The 24565-nt window shown below is 44.7% G+C and overlaps 3 protein-coding genes across 3 annotated transcripts; all 3 read right to left on the bottom strand.

Annotated features, from left to right (window-relative positions):
* On the bottom strand, positions 2416 to 8991 carry LOC8072184 (protein NRT1/ PTR FAMILY 4.3). Its single transcript, XM_002444020.2, has 5 exons — positions 8725 to 8991; positions 8418 to 8635; positions 4047 to 4496; positions 3831 to 3961; positions 2416 to 3723 (listed from the first exon to the last, which is right to left on the bottom strand). The coding sequence occupies exons 1-5, from the start codon at positions 8840 to 8842 to the stop codon at positions 2832 to 2834; spliced, it is 1809 nt and encodes a 602-aa protein (XP_002444065.2). The 5' UTR covers positions 8843 to 8991; the 3' UTR covers positions 2416 to 2831.
* LOC8072182 (BTB/POZ and MATH domain-containing protein 2) lies at positions 15622 to 16783 on the bottom strand. The gene is made up of 2 exons (XM_021465571.1): positions 15965 to 16783; positions 15622 to 15930 (listed from the first exon to the last, which is right to left on the bottom strand). Exons 1-2 carry the CDS (start codon positions 16781 to 16783, stop codon positions 15622 to 15624), a joined length of 1128 nt encoding a protein of 375 aa, XP_021321246.1.
* On the bottom strand, positions 22361 to 23794 carry LOC8072181 (BTB/POZ and MATH domain-containing protein 2). Its single transcript, XM_021465823.1, has one exon. It carries the CDS (start codon positions 23734 to 23736, stop codon positions 22564 to 22566), a length of 1173 nt encoding a protein of 390 aa, XP_021321498.1. The 5' UTR covers positions 23737 to 23794; the 3' UTR covers positions 22361 to 22563.

Below are 24565 nucleotides of genomic sequence, written 5' to 3'. Positions count from 1 at the left end.
TTTTAGAAACCCAGATTAATTGAGGTGGAAATGGATGTGCAAGAGACTTGTTTTATGTGCTGAGATTTAGCTCTTATCACCAAATTAATTAGGCAGACAACAATTTTCAGAACCCTCTCATTTTGAGCCAAAATGGAGAACATTAGAACAATGAGTATAGGTTTTTGTATTCTCAAACAAAGCTTTACTTGTACTAGTAACTATTTTCTTCTGTTTCTGTTATATCATAATTCCCTAGGAATTGTTACTTGTTTGAGTGATGAATCAAATTTGGTGAGGTGCACAGCCTAAGTACCACAAACATGATTTTTTCTGCCCAAGTACAGCCTAAGTACCACAAACATGATTTTTTCTGCCCTCTACTCCTGCTTCGCTTCTCTCTGCACACTATTGAAGTCGCTAGTGCACCACTGCACCCATGCCAGCTCCATGATGGAGGAGGATGTTGTCAAGCTCAAAGAAGAGCTAGACTCGTAGCTAGAAGAGCTAAGAGGAGATAGGAGGGCAGGAGGGAGTCGCCATGGTCGAATCGAGAGGCTCTTGTGACCATTGTTGAGGAGGAAGAAACGCCACCGCCCCCCTGCTTTGGGAAGAAAGTGACGACCACAGAGGGATGGGCGTAGGGAGATTATGGGAAGAGAAGAGATCTAAGCCGTCTGGCACCAGTGTCCATGGAGTTGGGCAATCTGCTATGGCTCTGACATAACGAGGGCTAGGCCTAGCATAGGGAAGGAGGTCTCGAGGGAGAGAGAAGGACAAGAAAGGTGTACAACCAAACTAGTATAGGGAGATGGGAGAAGCTACTGACATATGGAGTTATGGATCCCATAGGTATATGTATATTGGGGTTGATGTATTAATCTGCTGTAATATTTCTTCTAAAAATATGAGAAAATAGTATTAATGGTAACCAATACTACTATATTAGCAATGGGATTATTGGTGAGGTGCTTGACATGTTGCAATGGGGAGCAAGTTGCATGATGTTTGCATGACATCATGAGAGGACTGTTGGGTCTGGCTAAGTACTAGTGCGGGTCCAGTTGTCAGCACCGATTGAAGGCTGAGAGCCAAAGTACACACATGAATAGGGATAGAGTATGCATTTTACCGAGATCCTCTGAAGTCGAACGAAGCGACTTGTCTCTGCAGTCGCTGTGCATCTAGCCGTTCACTGCTATCTGACGGTGGAGCTAGAAATATGCAGTTCCCCACTTGGCTTGATGGGCCGGCCCAACATCAGGCACGACGCACGTATAGGCGTATAGCTGCCGCTACGGTAATTTCCTGGCGAGAATCCTCACTGCTTTGATGTCAGGCTCATGTTTTTGGTATGAGCAGTGAAGGTCGTGGGGGCGGCGATTGGTGAAGGTTGTGCGTCGGGGCTCAGGTCTCTGCTTGTGCTGTCCATCGGCAAACTGGTGCCAAAATCTCTACACTTGTCTCGTCTATTGCTCTCCATCAACTGGCAAACTACTTGCATCTAATTTTCAGGAGCAATGACAAATGCTGTTATTGGTAAATTCCAGTAGTACAGATTATATCCCATATGCACTCAGGAGTATGGCTCAACAGCCTCCTTGGCCATATTACTAAAACAACAGGCTCCTTAGATATCATGTTCAGATAGTTTTGGTTTCCTAGTTCTATGTAATTAACCATATGAAAGTTTCAAGTTGCAGACTTGCTGTAATATGCATCATTTTGAGCAGCCATATGAACTTGGAGTAATCAGCAATATCTTTTGTGGATTTCATTCACAACATCATTCTAGAACTTATAGCAGTGTAGCACTTGAATACACAACTGATAGCAGTATGTAAGCGCATTGCAGTCTCCTTCCATCACAGAATCTTTTACAGTCCACCGATATGCTTGTCCATGGGATGGCAGGGGCTGCTGCCACGAATCCTAAGCGTCGCAGTGGTACAGGTGTGAGCGCCGACGAGGTGAGGAACGCCACTGCCACAACCAGCCACGCGCTAGGAACGCTTGCAGCGACGACGCTCGAGGCTCGATGGCTTGACCACGATGGCGGCGATGGTGAATGGGAGCGTTGGCGAGGTGGAATCCCTGCTAACGTGCCATGCCGTTAGATCAAGAAGGAGAGGGGAGCGCCGGCGAGGTACTCCGAGCGTCCTGGCGGCGGTCGGTCGAGAAGAGGAACGCTGACGTGGCTATCGGTGACGGCGGCGGAGTCTGAACGAGTGGCGTCCAGGGACAGAGAGTCACAGTCACTAGCCACTGGGCTGATATGGGCCGGCCCGTGAGATTGGTTTGTTTCCAGTTTGTTTGACCCACGGTTGGATATGAATTGGACGGCTTGGATGCGTGACTGCAGAGATAAGTCGCTTCTATCGACTTCAGAGGATCTTGTTCCCATTTTACAATATACAGAGACAAGTCATCAAACTCTATCTTGTGATCCAAACAAGCCATTTTTTTTGTTTAGATTTTACAACTCCACAAGCTACAAACCCTTTTACAATTCCACAAGCTACAAACGAGTTTCCACAATCTAGTGCAGATCAAACAGACTCAAACACCTATGCATTGCAAACCAAAAAAAAAAAAAAAAACCTATGCCCACGTAGTCGTTTGTGTGAATAGTTCACGGATGAGATGTAACACGACGATGCGGCATGATTGACATCTTAAGCCTATCCTCTTGTCGCGGCAACCTTGTGTGCATGCTAATATCTACTCTTTTATATATATGAGACCTTGTATACTTTTTTTTTGGGTAAGAAAAGAGGGATGTGCGTCGAATGATTGCACATCTGTATTACCATATACATCAGTTTTCAGTATCATGCTCGTTGCTGTGTTCTTCAGATGAGCCCCTTGTCATCGTCTTCCTCCTCAGAGGCGATCTCGCCGGGGGCAACAGCTTCATCAGTTTCAGAGCCGCCGGCACCCGAATTATACCACCTGGCACACAATAGGTAGCAGAAGAAATTGAGCACGCTGAGCGCGGCGAGCACCCAGTAGAAGAGGTCCAGCCTGTCCTTGTTAAGGTCATTGTCGCCGAGCCATCCCCGGCGGCCGCCGCTCGCCGTGACCCTGTTCACCAGCGAGACGAGCACGGAGCTGAGGAAGAACCCGAACGAGAAGGAGCAGTAGAAGAATGCCATGAAGAAGGCCTGCATCTGCATCGTGCCTGCGGTCGCCGCCTGCTTGTAGAAGAACTCCATGAGCCCCACGTTGGTGAACAGCTCCGACACGCCGAAGACGAAGAACTGCGGCACGAGCCAGAGCACGGACAGCTGCCTGGACGACAAGGCGGCGTCACGGCGCCTCCGCTCGACGGCCGCGGCGGAGGCCATGGACAGCGCGACGAGGCAGAGGCCGACGCCGATGCGCTGGAGCGGGGTGATCCCGGACCGCGTGCCCGTGAGCCTCCGCATGAGCGGCACGAGCAGGAGCTCGTAGGCCGGGACCAGCGCCAGCAACATGGCGTAGGGGATGGCCTGCAGCGACGCCGGCGGGATGCGGAACGAGGAGGAGGAGCCCGGCGCTAGCCTGGTGTCCATGACGCTCCCCTGCTGCACCGAGAACGTCTGCAGCTGCGCCAGCACGGTGTTGGTGACGATGGTGCACGCCACGATGGGCAGCACCGCTAGGAGGGTCTTGGTCTGCTGCACCTCCGCCGCGGTGCACAGCCGCCACTCGCTCTCCGGCACCGTGTCCGCCGCGTCCCTGATGCACGCCTTGTCCAAGAACCTGCCAAAGTTTTTTTTTTTAAAAAAAAAAAAATTCTCACTTTCGTCAGATCAGGTGTCTGAAACTCTGAATACTGAATGCGGATGGTGCACGAGCTGGATGTTGACCTGAACTTGTTGGCGTGGCGGAAGTCGCCGTCGCCGTCGACGACAGCCGGATCTCCGGCTGCAGTGTGGGCAGGATTGGAGGAGCCGGAAGGGCAGATTTGCTTCCTCTTGCTGAATGCAGCCACGAAAACCTGACGAATTTTATAATTGCACAATCAGGCAACCGTATTTAGCACAAGGAAACTTGCGACATTTTGAAAGTTCTCTTCTTCTCACCCTTGCAATAGGAGTAAAGATGACGCTGCCCCGGGGAGGCTTGTTCCGGTATAACACCGCGCCGGAGACGAGGGTGACGAGGCCGGCGCCCAGGGCGGCGGCGGCGAGGCCGAAGCCGACGGCCATCCCGAAGCGCGTCTGCGCCCAGACCACCGCGGTGAGCGCGACGACCTCAGCGACGCAGTAGCCGAAGTAGGACAGGTTGAAGTAGGTGGAGAGCCTCTTGCTGGCATCCTTCTCCGCGGCGGCGCCGGCGAACTGGTCGCCGCCGTACGTGGTCATGTTGGGCATGACGCAGCCGGTGCCGAGCGCCACCAGGTACAGCGCCACGAAGAAGATGGCGGCCTTGGACCCACTGGCGGGCTCGCAGCTGCCCGCCATTGTCAGCATGTTGCACGGTGCCGACTTGAGCTGTGGAAGGTGTGCTTGTACTGCCAGTAATACCAGGCCCTGGTAAAAATATTTTAATTTTAGTTTTACCGAAGAAAACACTAATGCGTCTGGCATCAAACAAGTATATTATAAAAATATACTTCATGGTGTATTGAATAATATAAATTTGGTGTCATAAAATTTGGTACTTCTTTGATCGATTCAATTAAATCTAAAAATATTTGACTTAGAACAACTTCATGAGTTAATTCATTTTGAGACTTATAGGAAAAGTAATAAATATGTGCTATGGCCCCCACAATATGGCTCACGTTTAACAGTATAACTTTATACACAAGGCCTCTTTAATCTTTATGCCCCATGGCTTGTAATAGTCCTAGTGCCAATTTTTTTTGTTTGAAAGTTTGACCAAATTTATAGTAAAAAGTAAATAGTATTAGTAATTATATTTTAAAAAAAATATTATGAAAATATATTCTGTAACTAATCTATCATTTCCCATTGCCAAAAGTTTGCAACTATTATTAGAGTACTGCAAAACAGATATGAGGTCCTTTTCTGTTCTGAATATATATCCTGAGAGGACAGCAAATATTAATCCGCATTCAAAACAAATAAATTCCTATGACTGATAGATTCTTCGTAGCTGGGTTCGTGAAAAGTTCAAACGCAAAAGTTCAAAATATTAGGTAGATCGCCATAAATATGAGATCCCATGGAAAAGAAAACCCTACCACAGTACACCGTACCGGTCATCCAGTGACCACTAGTACCGGCCAACCTCACAGGTCACAAGTCACAACATAAAATCCAAAAAGTTTTCAAGATTTTCCGTCACATCAAGGCCTTGTTTAGTTCGCAAAATTTTTCAAGATTCCCCGTCACATCGAATCTTGCGGCACATGCATGGAGCATTAAATATACATAAAAGCAAAAACTATTTGCACAGTTCATCTGTAAACCGCGAGATGAATCTTTTGAGCCTAGTTACTCTATAATTGGACAATGTTTGTCAAATAAAAACGAAAGTGCTACAGTGCCGTTTTTCACAACTTTTTGCGAACTGAACAAGGCCCAAATCTTACGACACATGTATGAAGCATTAAATATAGACGAAAAAAACTAATTATACAGTTTGTCTGTAAATCCCGAGACGAATCTTTTGATCCTAATTAGTTCATAATTAGACAATATTTGTTAAATAAAAACGAAATGCTATAGTAGCGAAATCTGAAATTTTTTCAGAACTAAACAAGGCCTAGCACGGTATCACCGGTCCTACCCTACCCACCACAGTCCACAGTGAATGTGTTGCGTGTTTGGATGGAAGCACTCCATCGTCCCCGTTAAAATTCAAATAAAATTGAACAGTTTTGAATTTAATCAAATCTATATAAACCGGTGTTAACATTTATGATACTGAATTGGCATTATTAAACTAATCATGAAATGTTATTTCTTAGTATATATTTGTTTAAAGTTACAATTGTTAATAATATTTTTGTATAAGCTAAGTTTTTTTTTGTCTCAATTCAAATTCAGAACAGCGTCTTTTTTAAGGACGGAGATATAGTAGCATATGACTATATCTTCATGTGTGCTCCTTTTGTTCCAAATTATAAGATATTTTTGATATTTTTAATATATATTTTTTGTTATGCATTTAGATATACACTATATGTCCAGATATAATATATAACAAAATAATATATTTAGAGAAACTAAAAAACTTATAATTCAAAAAGTAGGGTATACTATTTATAGTGTGACTGGAAGTCCAAAAGGAACAACTTAACAAAAATGTAGAACTAAAAGCATAACTGAGTCTACATGCATTAAAAATAAAAATACTCTACCCATTTTAAATTATAAATAACTTTGAATTTATCACAAGACAAACTTTTTTTTAACTTTGACCAAATTTATTGACGAAATATGCTATACGTAAATCCATATATAACTAGTCCTACGGAATGATTAATTTGATAGTGCTACTTTTAAGTAATGGTCTTTTTTACTTCAATTGGACAATAGAAATCTGTAAATTTAAATTTTATCACTTGTTCTAGGTGATGGTTAACTTCATTTGAATAGATCATAAAAAAAATTATGTATTTTTTTCTGAGAGTTGCGATGTCGTTTAGGCCTTATTTAGATGTGAAAACTTTTTGGATTTCGGTACTGTAGCACTTTCGTTTGTTTGTAACAAATATTATCTAACTATGGACTAACTAGGATCAAAATATTCGTCTCGCGATTTACAGCTAAACTGTGTAATTAGTTTTTGTTTTCGTCTATATTTAATGCTTCATGCATGTGCCGCAAAATTCGATGTGATGGGGAATCTTGAAAACTTTTTGATTTTTTGGGTGAACTAAACAAGGCCTACTTTATCCCCTATTGAAATTCAGCCTGTGCTTGGAGAACCAAACAAAAAAAAATCATACTATCTCATTTGGCATAGACAGACTGAACCAATCAAAATAGTTTGAGCAGTAAACTGAGGATAATCAAAGCTTTGTACCTCGGTTATATATAAGCAGATAAAGTGGATTATTGCGCGCTGGCTGTAGTAGATAGATCTTGGTGTTGGAAAATTAGAAGTACAATCTGTAACAGGCTAACAGCTCCCAATGATGATTTGGCCCCAGCAATGAAAACTCCTCGAGGATCCAGCTGCCTGACCTGATTATATTATTATTACTACTACTACTACTACCGAGCGGCTCAAGCTCAATGATACAACAATGCCGATCTTTGGCTGGCCCAGGGGCCCAGGCCCCGGCATGGAAAAGCCAAGAGGCACACAACACACAGCAGCAGGAGAGGTGCCAGATCCAGAATTCCAGATGGACCACACACCCGCACACACACCTCGTGAATCCCAATGTTCCTGTCGGATCGAATCCCGCTCAGGCGGTTTGAAACTGCAGATCTCTCTGTACACTGAAATTTTTTTGGATTTAGCATTTTTGTTTTATTTGTCGATTAATATCAGTCGTAGAGTTCAAAAGATTAATCTTGTAAATTATAAATAAATTATATAATTAGTTATTTTTATCTATATTTGATGTTTTCTGTATACTTCCTCCGTCGATAAATAAATGCACATCTTACTTCCGATGAGTCAATTTTTTTAAGTTTGACTAAAAATATATCAAATAATATTAATATTTGTATCTGCGAATAAGTATATTATGAAAGTATATTTCATGCTCAATCTAATAATACATATTACATAAGATAAATATTAGTACATTTTTGTATATATTTGGTCAAACTTAAAAATGTTTGACTCATCAGAAAACGAGATGTGCACTTATTTGTAGACGGAGAAAATATATATATAAAGATTATGGAACGAAAACAAATTTTTTTTATGAACTACTTAAACAGGGCAAGTCAAGTAGGAGTGCTTGAACGCTGATGGATCCAAACTCCCAAAAATGCTCAACTCCCCCACCCGGTCCCGTGCAAACTACTGTACTAGTAAAAACTATAGTGTGCAAGGATGCTAGCATGTGAGCGGCTGCGAGTTCGTTGCTGCAACCAGCGCGACTTTTGGTTGTGTTTTTTTTTCCTTTTCTTTTGGTGTGTTTCTTTTTTTAAAAAAGAAAGAAATAAATTGGGAGCTGTGTTGGTCATGGTGATGGGCGTCTTTTGCGGGCCATGCATCCATGCCCATGACCCTACCATGTTCTCATGTTCCAGTTCAGTTCATCTCCCTTACCACCAACATGATCAAAAGGCGGGTCAAAAAAAAAAAAGAAAAGAAAGAAAAGCAGCTGGCTGGCAATCTCTGGTCCATGTCCATGTCGTCGTCCATGTCCATGAGAGTGATGCTACATAGGATAGCAGCTGGATAGGAGTAGGACTACACTCTACTGTCGGACTTACTGTACTGTCCAATCCAATCCACCAATGATGAAGTGAAGGAAGGAAGAAGAAGAGGAAGAGGAAGGATGGAAGCGTACGTACGGCGAGCTCGGCGGCGGCGAATGCGAGCAGCGTCCAGAAGCATCCGGCGTAGGAGTCGGAGAGGAAGCCTCCGAGCGGGGAGAGGATGAAGACGGTGCCGACGAAGTTGGTGACCACGTTGGCGGCCTGCGACAGCGGGAAGTGCAGCTCGCCGAAGACGAAGGTGATGAGGTTGCTCCCCACCGCCGCCAGCGCCGCCGTCTGCGACGCCTGGAACACTGCATCCATCCATCCCATGGAACACCTTGTCAATCCGCCAGGAGCAAGAGCAAGACGGCCCCCACCCAACCCACTGCAACCCACCCACCTAGGATGAAGACGGCGGCGCGCATCCCGCCGTGGCGTTGCTGGTGGCACGGCCGGCCGCGCCAGTCGACGGAGCTCTCCGGCGCCTGCAGCTGCAGGGATCTCTCTGCGTCGTCCATGGCTACCTCTCCCTCCCTTCCTGGAGCCGGAGAGGAGCTAGTTGACTGCGAATCTGCAACTGCACTGCAGATTGGAGTGGAGGAAGCTGGGAACGAACGAGCAGGAGGAATGCAGGATTTGGACTTGGAAGCTGGCGCCTGGCGGGGGCTATCTCTATATATATATATATATATATATATATATATATATATATATATATATATATATATATATATATATATATATATATATATATATATATATATATATATAACCGCGGAACAGCCAGGCAGCGTGTGGTGTGGATCAAGTTTGGACGACTCGTACAGTACACACCGGGGGGGGCGGCCAAGCAACAAGCAGAGGAGAGCAGAGCACGGCACGCGCGCAACGGCACGTGCAAAGGGGGGCGTCGGTCAGCACCCACGTCAGGGTAGCAGGTGAGCGAGCACAGTGCGCGCGTGTTCCGGGTCCGGGGTTTCCTCGTCGTTCTGGGCCCCCGCGCTCTGCTCCAAATGGTCTCAAAGAAAACTCCGACCGCCGCACAAAGAAAACACTTTCTCTTTCACATTTGGGAGGGGGGCTGTTTACTTTTGACAGACATTGGGGTTTGGGACTGACAAACTGGTTAAAAATAGTGTCATTTGCCTAGCATTTTGTCAATGATGGAAAAAAAAAAGTAATCTTTCCCTCCTCCCTCCTCCCTCACTCTGTCCATGGAGTGTGTAATTAATCCGCACGTTCTTGCATTCCCCCACAACAAAGAAATACGGTACCAAGCGTCCACATCGGCTGTTTCCCGTCTTTTTTTTTTTTGTTGTTGTTGTTTCTACTTAGGTCTTGTTTAGTTCACAGAAAATTTTGCAAAATTTTTCTGATTCCCCGTCACATCGAATCTTTAGACACATATATGAAGTATTAAATATAGATAAAAATAAAAACTAATTGCACAATTTGGTCGAAATTGACGAGACGAATCTTTTGAGCCTATTTAGTCCATGATTGGACAATATTTGTCAAATACAAACGAAAAAGCTACTGTGTTGATTTTGCAAAATATTTTGGAACTAAACAAGGCCTTATATTATCGAGTAGTACAAGTAACCTTTTTCTGTACATCTATCTATACAGAGGATTATTACTACTCTACTACTCGTCAATCAATCAATAATAATAATAATAATAATAGAAAAGGTAATCTTTGGTCTTACGGCTCCAGCGATGGTGCCCTGTGATCTGTTTAGACTAGCACCGATAAGTGAACCAGGCCTCCTTTGGACCAGTACTCAATCATGCCCGTCTCAAGTTCAAAAAAAAGAAGAAAATAATCATGCCCCGTCTCTCCTCTCTTTTCCCCGTGACGTCCCTCTCTGTCAGCGCCAACCTACACTACGGCCTTGTTTAATTTCCAAAAAATCTGTAAAATTTTTTTGTCACATCGAATCTTAGAACATATGCATTGAGTATTAAATATAGATATAAAAAAATAAATAATTACATAATTATCTGTTTTTTGTGAGATAAATCTTTTTAATTTAGTTAATTCATGATTAGATAATATTTATCAAATACAAATAAAAATATTACAGTGTCTATTTTTTTAAAAAATGCAACTAAACAAGACCTACACCACCCTCACCCTCTCGAGTTTGGGCCTTATTTAGTTCACCCTGAAAACCAAAAAGTTTTCAAGATTTCTCGTCACATCGAATCTTGTGGCACATGCATGAAACATTAAATATAGACAAAAATAAAAACTAATTACACAGTTTAGCTGTAAATTACGAGACGAATCTTTTGATTCTAGTTAGTTTATGATTAGATAATATTTGTCACAAACAAACGAAAGTGTTACAGTACCGAAAACTTTTCACTTTTCCGACGTAAACAAGGCCGAAGAAGGGCGGGGGAGGAAGTTGCCGAGGGCTGGTGGAGGAAGGCGGTGACATTGATGCTGGATCTCTCATGCGTGTGGCGTCGCCTGCCGAAATCTGCGTCAAAACTCACGTCGCCACCTCAGAGGCACTCGCGCTGGCTTCTTCACCCAGCCCCCTCTCTACCAGCTGTGGCAATGGCAAGGGCGTGCCACGGAGCATCCTCAGGGGAAAAAAAATTGCACGACTGTTTTGAGCCCAAAAAAAAAAAATCTCGTCTACCATCATCCCACTGGATGAGCCACAAGTTGAGCGGTTACACTGTAAAATATGCTTATCAAATAAATATTTTAGGCTAAGGTTTTTTTCTACTCTAGACAACGAGATCTGTGTCCAGGGCGGCTCCAGGCTCTATCAAGTATCAACTAGTTGTCTCGATGTAGCTAAATATGTATCGACAATGGTTGCTAAATTAGCCTGCATCAAGTTCTAAAATTTAGAAACGTGACAGTTCACAAAATGCAAATTTCAAAGATTGTCGATCAAGGAAAAGCGAACAATTTCAATCGGACAGAGGAAGGCCACATGTGAACTCTTGGGCCAACTCCAATGGTATGGTCTATTTGTACAATCGTGGGCTCTCTGAAAGTTGATAGTGTGCAAAACAAAACATGGTACTTCAAATAAATAACTTGTACCAGATCGCCGCTGCGACTTTAGTGTTAAACTACGTGAACATTCAAAAGTCCTTCAGAAACTTTAAATTTTGAATTTAAAAAACTATCAACTTAAAATATATATTTGGGACTCTAAATGACTTCAAATAAAAAAAACTTTTTAGCTACAAAACTGTAGATTAGATTGAGAGCTGCAACTTTGGTAAAGACCGTGTCAACATTCTATGTTGTTTGAAAATTCTAAATTTAAAATAACCAAACTTAAATAATACTTTGGGATTCTAATCAGCTTTAAATAAAAAAACTTGTCGACTGTTGAGAGCTATGAATTACTGTTTTTTTAATTTAACTTTTTATAGTCACAGGCATCTTAAGATACATATCTTTAAAAAATAGATTTTTGATGATGGATGCTTATAAAGAAAGTCTCTGTTAACAATGATTTTCATAGACATATATGTCAAGATTCCTACCTCTTAATATAGATATACACAGACAGGTGCCATATTTCGACCGTGATGATTTCTAGAAGCGGCTACCTTAAGGCACTTATCTTTGTAAATATTTTTTATAAGATTTTTAGAAGCGCCATTTCTCTTGAGATCGTCGGGCCATTGTGCGGAGGCGGTTTCTAGATCTCCTAAAATTATTGTTTTGTGATTTTATCCTTTATATCTATTATGGGAAGTTTTACCAAATGTTGTTTTACAAAAAAAACTAGCTGAAGCCGTTGCTCCGTTACAGAAGAGAGCCAAAGCAATTTATAGTCTGTTTGGTAGGGATTATATCCTAACTTTACTAAACTGTTTTTATATTTTCTTACCAAACGAGCTCTTTCAAAAGAACTTCTCCCAAAAAGCTATTTTTCAGCTCATCTCACAGCACAAAAACTGAGGTGTCCTAGCTTTCTCCTCTGAGAAGCTATTTGCCAAATGTTTATGAAAACATATTCAACTATATCGAAAAAGATACTTTTGAAGCCGAACCAACAAAAAAACAGAAATGTGAAGTTGAGCTGTACCAGAAAGACCCTTAATTTGACTCGAAGCTCTACAAAGTAACACCGTAAGGGGTTATTTAGTTGGAGGTGTTAAAGTGTATTGTAGTATTTTTGTTTTATTTGGTAATTAGTCTAATCATAGACTAACTAGGCTTAAAAGTCGTCTCGCAAATTATTATCAAGCTGTGTTTTTAGGTTCGTAAATAGTTTATATTTTATACTTTATGCATTTATCTAAACATTCGATGTGATAGGCGGTAAAGTTTACCGCCTCTAAGTGAACTGTGCCTAAATCTCAAATTTGTTTAACGATATCTAACTACATATATACTTTGCTGAATTACCAAATCTTGGCTTAACCCCACCAAACAGATCGCAATTGTGGCTTGGGCTTCATCTCTCTGCACGACGGCACGACTTCTCCCAAACCTATGGCCACAAAATGCCGCAACTGCCGTGGCATTGCTATGCAATAGGATCTTCTTGGTTTTATGCAGTCGAAGCCCACCTCGCTGCCACCACCCGGGCACGCACCGTGGTGACCATGACGTCGTCGACGAGCGTGATCGAAACCACCAGCTCCTAAGTTCTACAACCAGCCGCCACCTCCACAGTATGGTTTCTACCCCAACCACCCACCACCTCCTATCCCAATTCATCATTTCACCATAGTTTGGCTTTTGCGCCCTAGAGGTGGTGGATTACAGGGGAGGGGGAGAGACCAACTCTAACCCAAGTGGTTTACCAAGAGATCAAAGGAACCATCAAAGGAAGCGGTGAAGATTCCTATCAAGGACAATCAAAAAGTTACTGAAGAAGGTATTATGGACACATCTATGGAGAAGAATTTGAAGGTCGTTTGTTTTAGTTGTGGTCAGGCGGGTCACTTCAGTTCTGCCTGCAACCAACCGAGGATGTGTTTCATTTGCCGCAGTGTTGCTCCTGTAGTTGATCTCTATCTTGAATGGCTGAAAGCACAAGCAATAGCTCAATACTTTGGTAGTGCTAACAAAGGACTGGGCTTCTATTTGGTTGATGTGGAAGATGCAAAGAATAGGTTCAAACACTGGGAAGGCATGGACAACTTTGGGGTCACAACTATAGAAGAGGGGGATATTGATGAGGAAGGGATTGTGGAAAATCTGAGTGAACTCTTTTGATGAGAATTGGGCTTGGCATCTGAGGAAATCTAATGAGTACAGTTATATTGTGAGGTTCCCACCATCCAAAAAGGTTAAGAACATAGTTATTGGGAAAGCTTCAGTGTTTGATCTTAATAGACCTAGGGTGGTTGGTTCTTGAGTGTGTGGAATGGTGAGGTAGAACCTGTAGGCGTCTTAGTGGATGTTTGGGTGCAAATTAAGGGAATCCTCAAGCTTGGCTATACAATATTGGCCTTTATATAGAATTGTGAATGAGAAGGAAAAGTCTATAGCTGATCTATGGGATGGTGATAGTCTTAGATGTACTTTTAGAAGAACAGTTTCTGAAGATTTTGTTAGTCCTAATCAGAAGTAGTAGAATTGATTTCTACTGTTTCTCTGTCTAATGAAGAAGATGAGATGATAAGGCAGTTCACCTCTTCAGGGGTGTATTCTTCTCATTCTTTATACAAGATCAAAAGCTTGGCTGAGAAAAATCTTTGGCTGCCCTATTCCCCCCTCGACATCACATGAAGCTTTCTAAAGGGAGGACATGATCAAGTGATCTGGGGACATCAAGGTGGGGGAGGTGACTTCAGATCTCTACCCCTGGTGGAAGGATCTGGACGTGGCTTTGTTTTGAAGTCGCATTGGTGTAACATTTCCTTTTGTTTCTTTGGGGCGCGTTTGCAAAACGCTGTGTGTCACAAGGAGTTTGTGCAGTTTTTTTGCCGCTTTTTGTTGGTTCGTTGCTGGTGGTCTGCTGGGTCCAGGTGGACATGGTCCTGCTGGTTTAAACTTTGCACTGTAAATGGATCTTGGTCTTTTAATGTTAATTGAAAGGTCGGGGCTATAGCCCTTTAACTAAAAAACGCATGTCTTCCAAGTCTGCCGCTACAGCCTGCTGAGGGGCATCGATCGGCTCCGGCAACTACGTGCAGTCAGGCACCTTCGCCGTTGGTGGCTACCTCTGGTCCCTCCGGTTCTTCGCCGACGGCGACGCGCGTGGCGGGCCTGGCCCTGGCGGCTGCAAGAGCAAGAGCAGCGGCGACGACTAGTGCTGTTTCCACGCGGACTTCATGACCCAGGGAGCCGACTCCAAGGCGTGTTGCTTCGCAATTGGGTTCCTGAACCAGGCCGACTGATCCACGTGCTGGAGATGATATGCCAGGGCATCCTCACCCTTGCAGTGCATACTGTGGCGTCTATGTTAGCACTTGCTGATCAGCACCATTGTGATATGCTTAAAGACAGCTCATTTAGTAGTTAGTTGTCAACATTACCGAGTTGTTCAACAAGTAACGAAGAGCCGCTTTATCAGTAAAAGAGTAAAATACACTGGAGGCCCTTTAACTTATCAGCATGTGCCACTTTGGTCCATGAACTTGCAAACCCAAAAAGTGACCTCTGAACTTGTCTGCCTGTGCCACTTTGGTCCATGAACTTGCAAACGCAAACAGTGGCCTCTGAACTTGTCGGCCTGTGCCACTTTGGTCCATGCGTGTAAAGGCTCTTTCAACGCGTCAACAAATATTTGTTTATTTCATAACTAATTATTAGTGAAATGATAAATTCATAAAATATTTTGTGTAGCCTCTTTATGATGTACTCTGCCTAGAAAAAATTATGAAACTTAGAAAACGAATAATTTTTGCTTGTTTTAAAATTATCTCTTTTAATTAATAAATGCAACGAATTGATATATTTGATGGTACGAATAAAAATATATCAATTTCGTAAATTAAAAAAGAAATGCTGACATCATCGCTGATGTCAACACCATAAACGGTGTCATGCATGGCCTACCAGAGGCGGCCACGTGGCAGAACAATGCCATGCAGCTAATGTTATTTTCGTATTTGCATGTTCATGGACCAAGTGGCACAGGTCAACAAGTTCAGGGGGCACTTTTTCGCGTTTGCAAGTTCATGGACCGAAGTGGCATAGGCGGACAAGTTCAGGGGTCACTTTTTCAGGTTTGCAAGTTCATGGATCAAAGTGGCACAGGCTGACAAGTTAAACGGCCGCTAGTGTATTTTACTCTTAGTAAAATCTGGTAAAGGTTAATAGGACAACCACCAATAGATTCAACTTGAGACCAGCCGCTCACTTTTTACGCAAATTATTACTGGTCTTGAACTCAAGTGCATCTGCTAGGATACAAGGGTAGTTCGTCTTGAGATCCTTATAACCTGGGGTTGCCTTGACTGCTTCCATGGTATTTGGATCAGTGATAAGCTGAAAACATAAATTTTTCAGCTTAGGACAGTTATAATGATAAGCTAAAGCCAACGTGGTCGCCACGTTCCCCGGATCAAGATTGTCACAGAGGATGCCCTGGCATATCAGTTTCAGTCTCTCCACATCGTACCTATTTGCAGCCACAAGCAGATGCTGGATCATCCGGTTGTCAGTGTAGCTTATTTAGCCGCCCCTGCAGTAGTAATATATCACCCCTATCCGGCGGCAGGGAGTCGGTGTAGATGAAATGCAGCAGTGCCCTAAAGACATCAGGCTGCACGTCGTCGACGGTGACATGCTGCGTCGCCGCCTCCCTCATCGGCCCACACAGCTCCGCCCTCAGCACCGGCGACCGCGCCGCGAGCAAGAACTTGTGCGCGACGAACGTCTCGCCGCCGACGACGAAAGTGACATCTGCGCCCTCTCCCGTTTCCAGCAGCTTTGCAAGGTGCTCCGTGATGTTGGGCGGCGGCGGCGCCTCGAGCCTGCCCGCGAACGTGTTCCCGGTGAACACGCTTGGTTTCTTGATGACGGCGATGTCGCAGTGGATGGTGAGGCGGTCGTCGTGGAGGTAGGCGGACGCCTCGAGCTGGGCGGAGTCCATGAAGGCCGCCGCCGTCGTCTGCGGGAAGTACATGCTGCCGTCGCCGTACCGGAACTCCCTCGGCTCCGGTGTCCTGTGGAAGGACGACGGCAGCCCGGTGGTGTGGTCGACCAGGCCGAGGTCGCAGGAGGCCAATACCTTGGCGCCCTTGCTCATGAGAGCTAGGTAGACCGAGATGCAGGGCTGGACGGCTCCTCCTCCGTCGTCGACGCTGTAGATGGGGTTGTTGGGGAAGAAGACGATGCTCCAGTCATGGCCGCCGACGGAGAAGATGCCGGACGAGATGGACAGACCGCTGCCCATGGCCTTGTGTACGCTGTACCCCATGATATCGAACACGTGCGAGCCGTGCTGTATGACTGGGGTGCACGTAGACCTCGTCGCCACCGTCCTCGTCGACGATGTCGGCGTGCGCCCTGCCATTGGCGATCAGCTCGGACGACGACGACAGGTGGTGGCCGTGGCAACAAAATGCATGTGCTTGTAAACCTGTCACGGCCTCACGGGAAGGGTATGTGTTTGTCTGGTTTTATTGAGAATTGATGGAGGTGTGCGTTTTTGGTTCGGCTAACGTGTCGGAATCGAACACGTACAGAGTCACCGGCAAAACACGGCAGATTATCTTGGTGTTCTCACTTGGTGTTCACCGGCTCCGACTCGGAAAGACGCCAGCCTAATCCAGCTATCCAGGTGTTGAGGTCTAGGCTTCTTCAGCTTGTGTCACAAAGTTCAGAACGGTTGGGTCGATTGCATCCAAGGTATTCTTTTGGCTTAGTTCACTTTGGCTGTCCCAAGTCAAAGTTACATGACACAGTTAAACTTCTGTAACTTTGAAAATTTGAACTAGTTTCATTATTTTTTTTAGGAAAAATGTGTTGGCGGAGCATTTATTTGGACTTGTACATCCTAATATATTTTTTCTTAAAAATTATATGAAAGTTAGAGAAATTTCATTTATGATAATGCTAACTAGAGTAAACTCTAATTTAGAACATAGAGTATAAAGGGCCGATTATATATATATAGTTGCATTGCAAGAGAATGAAATTGTCATCTTAAATTCATAATATGTGCAGATGTGAAAATGAGATAGTACGTAAAACATCTCTTCCTTTACTCCAACATTGCAACAGGGTTCTTGCAGATTTACAGAACTCATCCATATCAAAATAAAAAATGTTAAAATATATCGACGTTCAACTTGTGGCTCTATGTCACTTAATTAGGTCCATGGACTTTCAAAACTGAAATCTACTCCTCTAAACTTGTTTCGTAGTGCATGGAAGATCTATGTCACTTCAGAGGACATTGAGTCGTTGACTAAGATAAAATTTTACAAAAACCACCATGTGTAGTGATCTTCTACCTCTAGCACTCTGTTCCTAGGTGAGGGCCTGAGGTGCCGGTGTCACCCAAACCGGCCTCCTACTTAAGGATGGCAACGGGACGGATTCGGATTGGGCGAAGTCTATGTGCACTCGAACCCGAAACCCGAAATTGAAACCCGAAACCGCACCGAACACCAATTCGGGTGATAACCCATTCCAAAACCAAACCCGCGGATACCCGAAACCCGCTTTCTATGTCAACATAATAATAGCAATAAGGACTTTCTATAAATATATACATGATATATATACACATATTTACATGTATAAACAAGAGGCAATAAAAATAAATATTTTCATGAGTTAGGTTAAAATAAATTTAATAATCTAAGTAAACAAGTTCTTATTATCATATTATAACATATGAAAATTAATTCTAATGACTTATTTCAGATATCCATTGGATATCCACGGGTGGAAAACCAAACCCGATAGGTTTTGGGGCCCCGAACCCGAAAACCGTGGGCGAAAAATCATCCCCAAACCCGAACCCGCGAGAACCAAAACCCACGGATATCCGACCCGAAACCGCCCGACTGCCATCCTTACTCCTACTATGGACAAGCACACAAGCAGGCTGTCGTCGTTGTTCCTCCACCACCGCCACGATGCCAGGCCACCGTCGTGGTCGCTCGATGTCAACCCTCCACCATTATCCGTGAATGTCTATGCTTTGCCCCTCCCATCTCCCTCCCTCGCCTCTACCCTATTCCACACTGCACTATCCCGGATTCGTCGTGCTAGGCCACAACAACGGCCAATGCCAGCTTCCAACCCTGATCACGCCCCTAACGAGCTTCGCTAACACCTTGCCTTTTTGCTGCCTCATGGTGTAGTTGCCACCTTGAAAGCCCAAGTTTGGTTTTGGTAATTAATGACACCAAGTTGCTAATGCCTTGTATCTAAGTGATTTGAGTTAGGCATAGCAACACATGTGATGAAGGTGCATGGTGGCATAGAAAGGTGGCCACATGATCACAAAGGGATGAAGCATGAAGTGAAGATCATGGTGATAGACGAGGAGCAAAGTTATCAAGGCAAAGGTATAAACATAGGGTTTTACTTTTGCCGGTCTAAGATGAGTAGAGAAGTGATTGATCGGGTTTAGGATAGATAGCCGACTATCAAGAGGGGAAATCACGGTCATCTCTCGAATCAAGTGCTACTAGGTCCATATCTTGAGCATATGCATTAGGATCTAGTAAAGTGCTAACTTAACTCCTTTGGTAAAAATGTTTGTGAAAAGCTAACACACATGCTCTTTGGCGGTGGACACTTGTTGGTGTTAGCACATTTACAAAGGAGGTGGTTTTCCTAGGGTTGAGAGGGGTGTGGGTTCCTCTCTCCCTCCCGCCGAGCTTGCGAGGCGGGATTTGGCGCTTTTGAGAAAAATAAGTGTATATTTTCTTTTACGCCGGTGGGAAATTTGGAGAAGTCGCGGGAGTGTTTTCTCTCTGAGAAACACTCACCGGACGCTGAGTGCAGAGGCACCGGACGCTGGCCTCAGAGTCCGGTGTGCTTAACCCTACTAGGGTAGAGCACCGGACGCACTCTGAGAGCGTCCGGTGGTTAGCGTCCGGTGTGAGGGGTTTTTGTAACCCTCTCTGCGCATGAGTCCGGTGAGCACCGGACCGTCCGGTGCCTAGCATCCGGTGAGGTCGCGAGTTTGACAAACTCTCTGCGCATGAGTCCGGTGTGCACCGGACGCGTCCGGTGTGGACTTGCAGAGCGTCCGGTGTGTTGCAGGTAGCCGTTAGAATCTGACACGCGAGATTTAAAGAGGACACGTGGCCTATCCCTGAGCACCGGACGCTGGGGGTCGAGCGTCCGGTGATCACTTAGTAGCGTCCGGTGCCCCCGTTTTCAGCCCAGTGAAAACAGCCAACGGCTAGTTTCTTTGAGGGGCTTATAAATAGTTGGTAGCCGGCTTTGGGAGGTTAACTCTTGCACATTTGATTACTTGAGGCATACTTTGAGCTAGAGAACACTCCCTCCACTCATCTTCTTGCTTGATTGCTAATCCTAGTGAGATTGAGTGAGATTCAAGTGCATTGCTTTGAGAGTTGCATTCAGTGGCACTTGATTCTTGAGTTTGCTGCGGATTTCTTGTTACTCTTGGGTGTTTCCCGATGCCCTAGACGGCTTGGAGCAGCGGTGGTGTTGAGCTCGTGATTGGAGATTGTTTCGAGCCTCACCAAGTGATTTGTGAGGGGTTCTTGAGCCTTCCCCGCGGGAGATCGCAATTGGCTACTCTAGTGGATTGCTCGTGGCTTGGAGGATCCCCATCTTGTGAGTGGATGTGCGGCACCCGCTGAGGGTTTGGCTTTGGATTGCCAATTAGCTCGTGATCCATCAAGTGGGTGTATCGCCACAACGAGGACTAGCTTGCCGGGAAGCAAGTGAACCTCGGTAAAAACTCTTGTGATTGTGAGTGATTGATTGGATATATCTCTACTCTACAACGTTGGTATAAAAATCACTCTCCACTCCTTTACTTTCCTGTATATCTTGCTAGTTGCTTAGCTTGTTTAGGAGTGTAGCAAGTTTGTAGTTGTGCTTTCTTATTGTAACTTGTGTTTAGCTTTCTTGCTAGACTTGGGTAGGTGGCTTGCATAGCTTAGTCGTGCTAGTGCTAGAATAGCTTCGCCTTTTGTTTTACTAATCAACTTGTCTAGTTTAAGTTTGTAGAATTTTAAATAGGCTATTCACGCCCCTCCTCTAGCCATTTGGACCTTTCACACCTCCCTTGCTGTCCTCACCGGTCTACATTGCTGACGTAGGGGTGTGCCTATAGAGTTGTCCGTGATGCTAGTCTGAGCCACAACGTTGGCCATGTCGGGGCTGTCTCCCTGGGTGCCACACCATGACGCCGCTACCACTGAGGACTATATCGAGTGACGCACGGACTTCGTGATGCTAGGAGTCACCACCACGGATGGCCCATCGTCCTGCGCCGTTCTGCCAGGACCTACTGCTTGGACCACCACAACATCTCCGTCTTTCACTAACAACTATGGCATTGCAAGCCACACGACCGTGACCTCGCTGGGTACAACCCTCATCATGCCAGGCCTGCACGATGGGGTTGTATGCGGGTGCGGCGCGGCGGGTTGGCTTGAGCAGCAGCAACATGGCGGGCTGGCGTTGCAACACGCGGATGGTGCTGTGGTTGGGGAAGAAGTGCTAGAGGTAGAACTACAGGGCCAGTTTTTGTAAAATTTTATCCTAATCAACATCTTTTTAGGGCCCGTTTAGTTAAGTGTTCCTGGCCTGGAAAGGTCCGGAACAATTCCAGCCCAATATAATTTATCGAATGGTTCCAGGCCTAGGACAGTTTCAAACCATTCCGGGCTGCAAACGAACGGGCCCTTAAGGGGTATGGACCTTCGGTGCAAAACTTAACAAGTTCAGGGAGGTAGGTTTCAATTTTGAGAGTCTTTGGACCTAAGTGGCATACTGCCAGATGTTTAAGAGCCATCAGTATATTTAAATATAAAAAATAATAATACTCATATTGAATCTTGAATGTACCACACAAGGCAGAGATAAGAGCTTATAGAACAAATATATACTCATACTTCGTGTGGAACACCACAAGACACAAGGAAAACATGGATTGGCTCCAATAATGGTAGAGTTCGAAACACATTCTAGCCTTCCGCGGCCTAGCAATATGATCAAATCAAGGATGAATTGTTTGATTTCAAAAGCATACAATTAACTCTCCACAATTTTTTTAGCACATTCCATAATTGGAGGACTGCCTTGTACTTGCTTAGGATAGCGACACGGTAATGAATCTTTAAATGCTAAGTTTATAAAATCACAACAATGTCAATGAAGCAAATATTTTTATTGGCATCGACGAAATGATAAAAATCAAGGATTTACCAAGTTTTGTGCTCTGCAAGCTTGCATCTCATTATCCTCATAAACTTGAACAGAGGACAGTTGCTAATTTGGCAAATTTAAACTACTTGTTACTTCCAATATACCTTTTTAGGTAGAATAATCTTAACTTGGATAACTCAAATACAACATCTCAAAAGACAAACTGTGATACAACAATGAAAGCCAGCAATAAATAACTTCAAAGTAGTTAATTCGTGCATCGTGCAACTAAATTAAAGTATTGAGGCAAAATATGGCAGCATCACCTTCAAGCACCAAACACACCATCATGTTTTCATGTTTATTATGATGCAAGTTGTATTTCACTACGCTACCACTATAACTCCAAACGAGAATGGCAATGTAAGTCTGCAATTAAACTCCAGAAGTTGTGCCCCAGTAAACTAGCTAACCCCGGCCAGCACCTATGCCGCAAACACACAAGCATGATTTAAGCATGGCTATTTTCGTCATTTTAACTGTGGCATTGGCCTTTCTGCAAAAGAGAAACATTCCTAGTAAATTCAAACATATAGGAACTTAGGAAGTCCTACGGTTCTTGGATGCGACACATTAAGTTCCCTATGTCTCCACATAAACTGTACTCATTTTTTCTTGTGCTCAGAATAACACCACATCCATCTGAATTTCATGGTGCAAAGGATAAATTAGATTTAGCTAGAGTAGTGGCATCATAAGGGCCAAACATTGTAGTAAACCAACTCCTGTAGATTGTGGATGTGTAGTGCCAATCCATATCCTAGAGCACACATGATGTCAAACTAATCATATGAAAAAGTCTAGATAAGTCTCTAATGATGTGACAAAATATTTATTTACATACGTAGATACAGAAATGTAGATATGATCTAAGAATTAGATCAAGAGTAACCATTCCCAAATCCCTTTACCAGGACTCTTAAACTATATTTTACGCAACTTACCTGCCTTCTCCAGTACCTCTACCAAAACACAAGGGCAAGATCTTTTGAGGTTTGCGAACCCTTGGGTTTTGGTCACATCATCCATCTTGTTGGACGAGATGATAAACTCAATGCAGGCATCTTTGAGCCCACTGCAGTTATGCCTGTCAGCTAGAGCCAATGTGGTAGTCACACTCTCCACGTCAAGGCTCTTGGAAAGGATCTGAGCACAAATGAGCTTGAGCCTTTCCATGGCGTACCGATCGGCAGCGACGAGCAGATGACGGGTGATCTCCAAGCTGTCGTCTTTACTGAGATCATCCATCGGCGGCAAGGCATCGGTGTAGATGAAACGAAGCAGGGCCCTGAACACCGCTGGTTGCATATCGCTGATGACGATGCGGTCCACGCTCCTCTCCTTCATCTGCCCATGGAGCTCAGCCCTGAAAACCTGCGACCTTGACGCGAGCACCGTCCTGTGCGCCGGGAAGCTCTCCCCCTGGACCTCGAAGGTGATGTCCGCCCCGTCTCCTTGGTCCAGCAACCTGCCCATGTCCGCGACCAAGTCCGACGGAGGCACGTCGATCTCTGGCACCGCCCGGGCCTCCAACACTCGCGTCTCCTTGACCACGGTGACCGCGCACTGGATGGCGAGGCGGTCGTCGCGGAGGTACTGGGACGCCTCCAGCTGGTTCCTCTTCATGAGATCGCGCCTGGACCATATCGTGTGGGTGTGGAACTCCACCGTGCGGGATTCCGCGACGAACCAGGGCTCCCCGGTGGTCTGGCTGATGAGGCCGAACTGGTAGGACGCCCTGACCACGCCGGCGTCGGCCGTCATGAGCTCGAGCCCCACGGCGACGCAGTCCTCGGCATTCTCAGCTTTCCCGTCTGGGTAGAAGAGGACGGACCACTCGTAGCCGCCGACGTCGAAGGTGGCTGAGCGGATGGAGCGGCCGACGCCGATGCCTTTGTGTAGGCTGTAGTCGGCGACCTCGAACACGTGCGCGCCCCGGGACGCCTCCACGACGCACCTCGAAGCCGTCTTTGGCATCGGCGGGGGAAGTGCGGATGGAGACGGCTGCGGCGTCACGGGGGCGCCGCCGCAGCGTGCGATCCTCCCCCTCCCGAAGCAGATGCCGATTGGTCGGTCCATGGGAGGGCGAAATGCCATACGGCGGCGGCGGCGGTGCGGTTTAGGTTGAGGACTTGGGAATGGGATTGGGATTTGGGAACGAAGGACAGGGGGGAGTGTGGTGATGGAGACGGGATCACGGGAATGTTATGGACTAAATAAAGCCTAATAAGAGCAAGACAGTTGTGATTCTCGATGGGCTGTTGATACAAGCCCACAACGCAGAGCAATTTTCCTCCATAATTGCATGCATTGTCCCTACGTAACGGGCCTTTTCCTAAAAGAAAAAATAAACAAATATTTATATCTACTATATATTCCCTCCGTTCTAAATTACAAGATGTTTTGATTTTTTTTAGATACATAACTTTTTGCTATGTACCTAAATATATATTATGTCTAGATACATAGTAAAAGATATGAATCTAAAAGTGCTATAATGTCTTATAATTTAAAACAGAGGAAGTATATATATATTTACTATCTAGCTAAAATTGCAGCTTCAGTGTATCTCTTCTTTAGATTTGTTTTTGTATATCCAAATTTTAATTTATACTTCTTTAGACAAGATTTAGCAAACCAAGACGTGATTAATTAGAGTACTTTTTTGTTTATCCTTATTAAACATGATTGTCTATATCTCCCATGCTCAAACATCACTACAACATAAATGATTTTACAAGGCAATGCGATTTTATTAACCGAGACGGTCACAAAATTTAACCGCCTCGTAAACTATCTAGAGATTAACCGAGCTGAGCGTTTTTATTTATGAAGGCGGTCAAAAGTGTCCGCCTCCCAAAATATATTTATGGAGACTGTCATTTCACGACAACCGTCTCAAAAATGACTCATTTATGGAGGTGAA

This window comes from Sorghum bicolor, chromosome 7 (genome assembly GCF_000003195.3).
Source record: "Sorghum bicolor cultivar BTx623 chromosome 7, Sorghum_bicolor_NCBIv3, whole genome shotgun sequence".
In the NCBI taxonomy this organism is placed as follows: Eukaryota; Viridiplantae; Streptophyta; class Magnoliopsida; order Poales; family Poaceae; genus Sorghum; species Sorghum bicolor.
Note: the sequence above shows the minus strand (reverse complement) of the source record. Positions and strands in the feature narration are given on the sequence as shown.

Excerpts from the sequence above, each read along its gene's own strand:
- LOC8072182 (XM_021465571.1), bottom strand. The coding sequence starts at position 16,783 with ATGGCAGGGCGCACGCCGACATCGTCGACGAGGACGGTGGCGACGAGG. Across the intron at positions 15,931-15,964 it reads TGCCGCCGGATAGGGGTGAT|ACTGACAACCGGATGATCCA; the intron begins ATATTACTACTG and ends TAAATAAGCTAC.
- LOC8072184 (XM_002444020.2), bottom strand. The coding sequence starts at position 8,842 with ATGGACGACGCAGAGAGATCCCTGCAGCTGCAGGCGCCGGAGAGCTCC. Across the intron at positions 4,497-8,417 it reads TCGCCGCCGCCGAGCTCGCC|GGCCTGGTATTACTGGCAGT; the intron begins GTACGTACGCTT and ends TATTTTTACCAG. Across the intron at positions 3,962-4,046 it reads TCTTTACTCCTATTGCAAGG|GTTTTCGTGGCTGCATTCAG; the intron begins GTGAGAAGAAGA and ends AAAATTCGTCAG.
- LOC8072181 (XM_021465823.1), bottom strand. The coding sequence starts at position 23,736 with ATGGCATTTCGCCCTCCCATGGACCGACCAATCGGCATCTGCTTCGGG.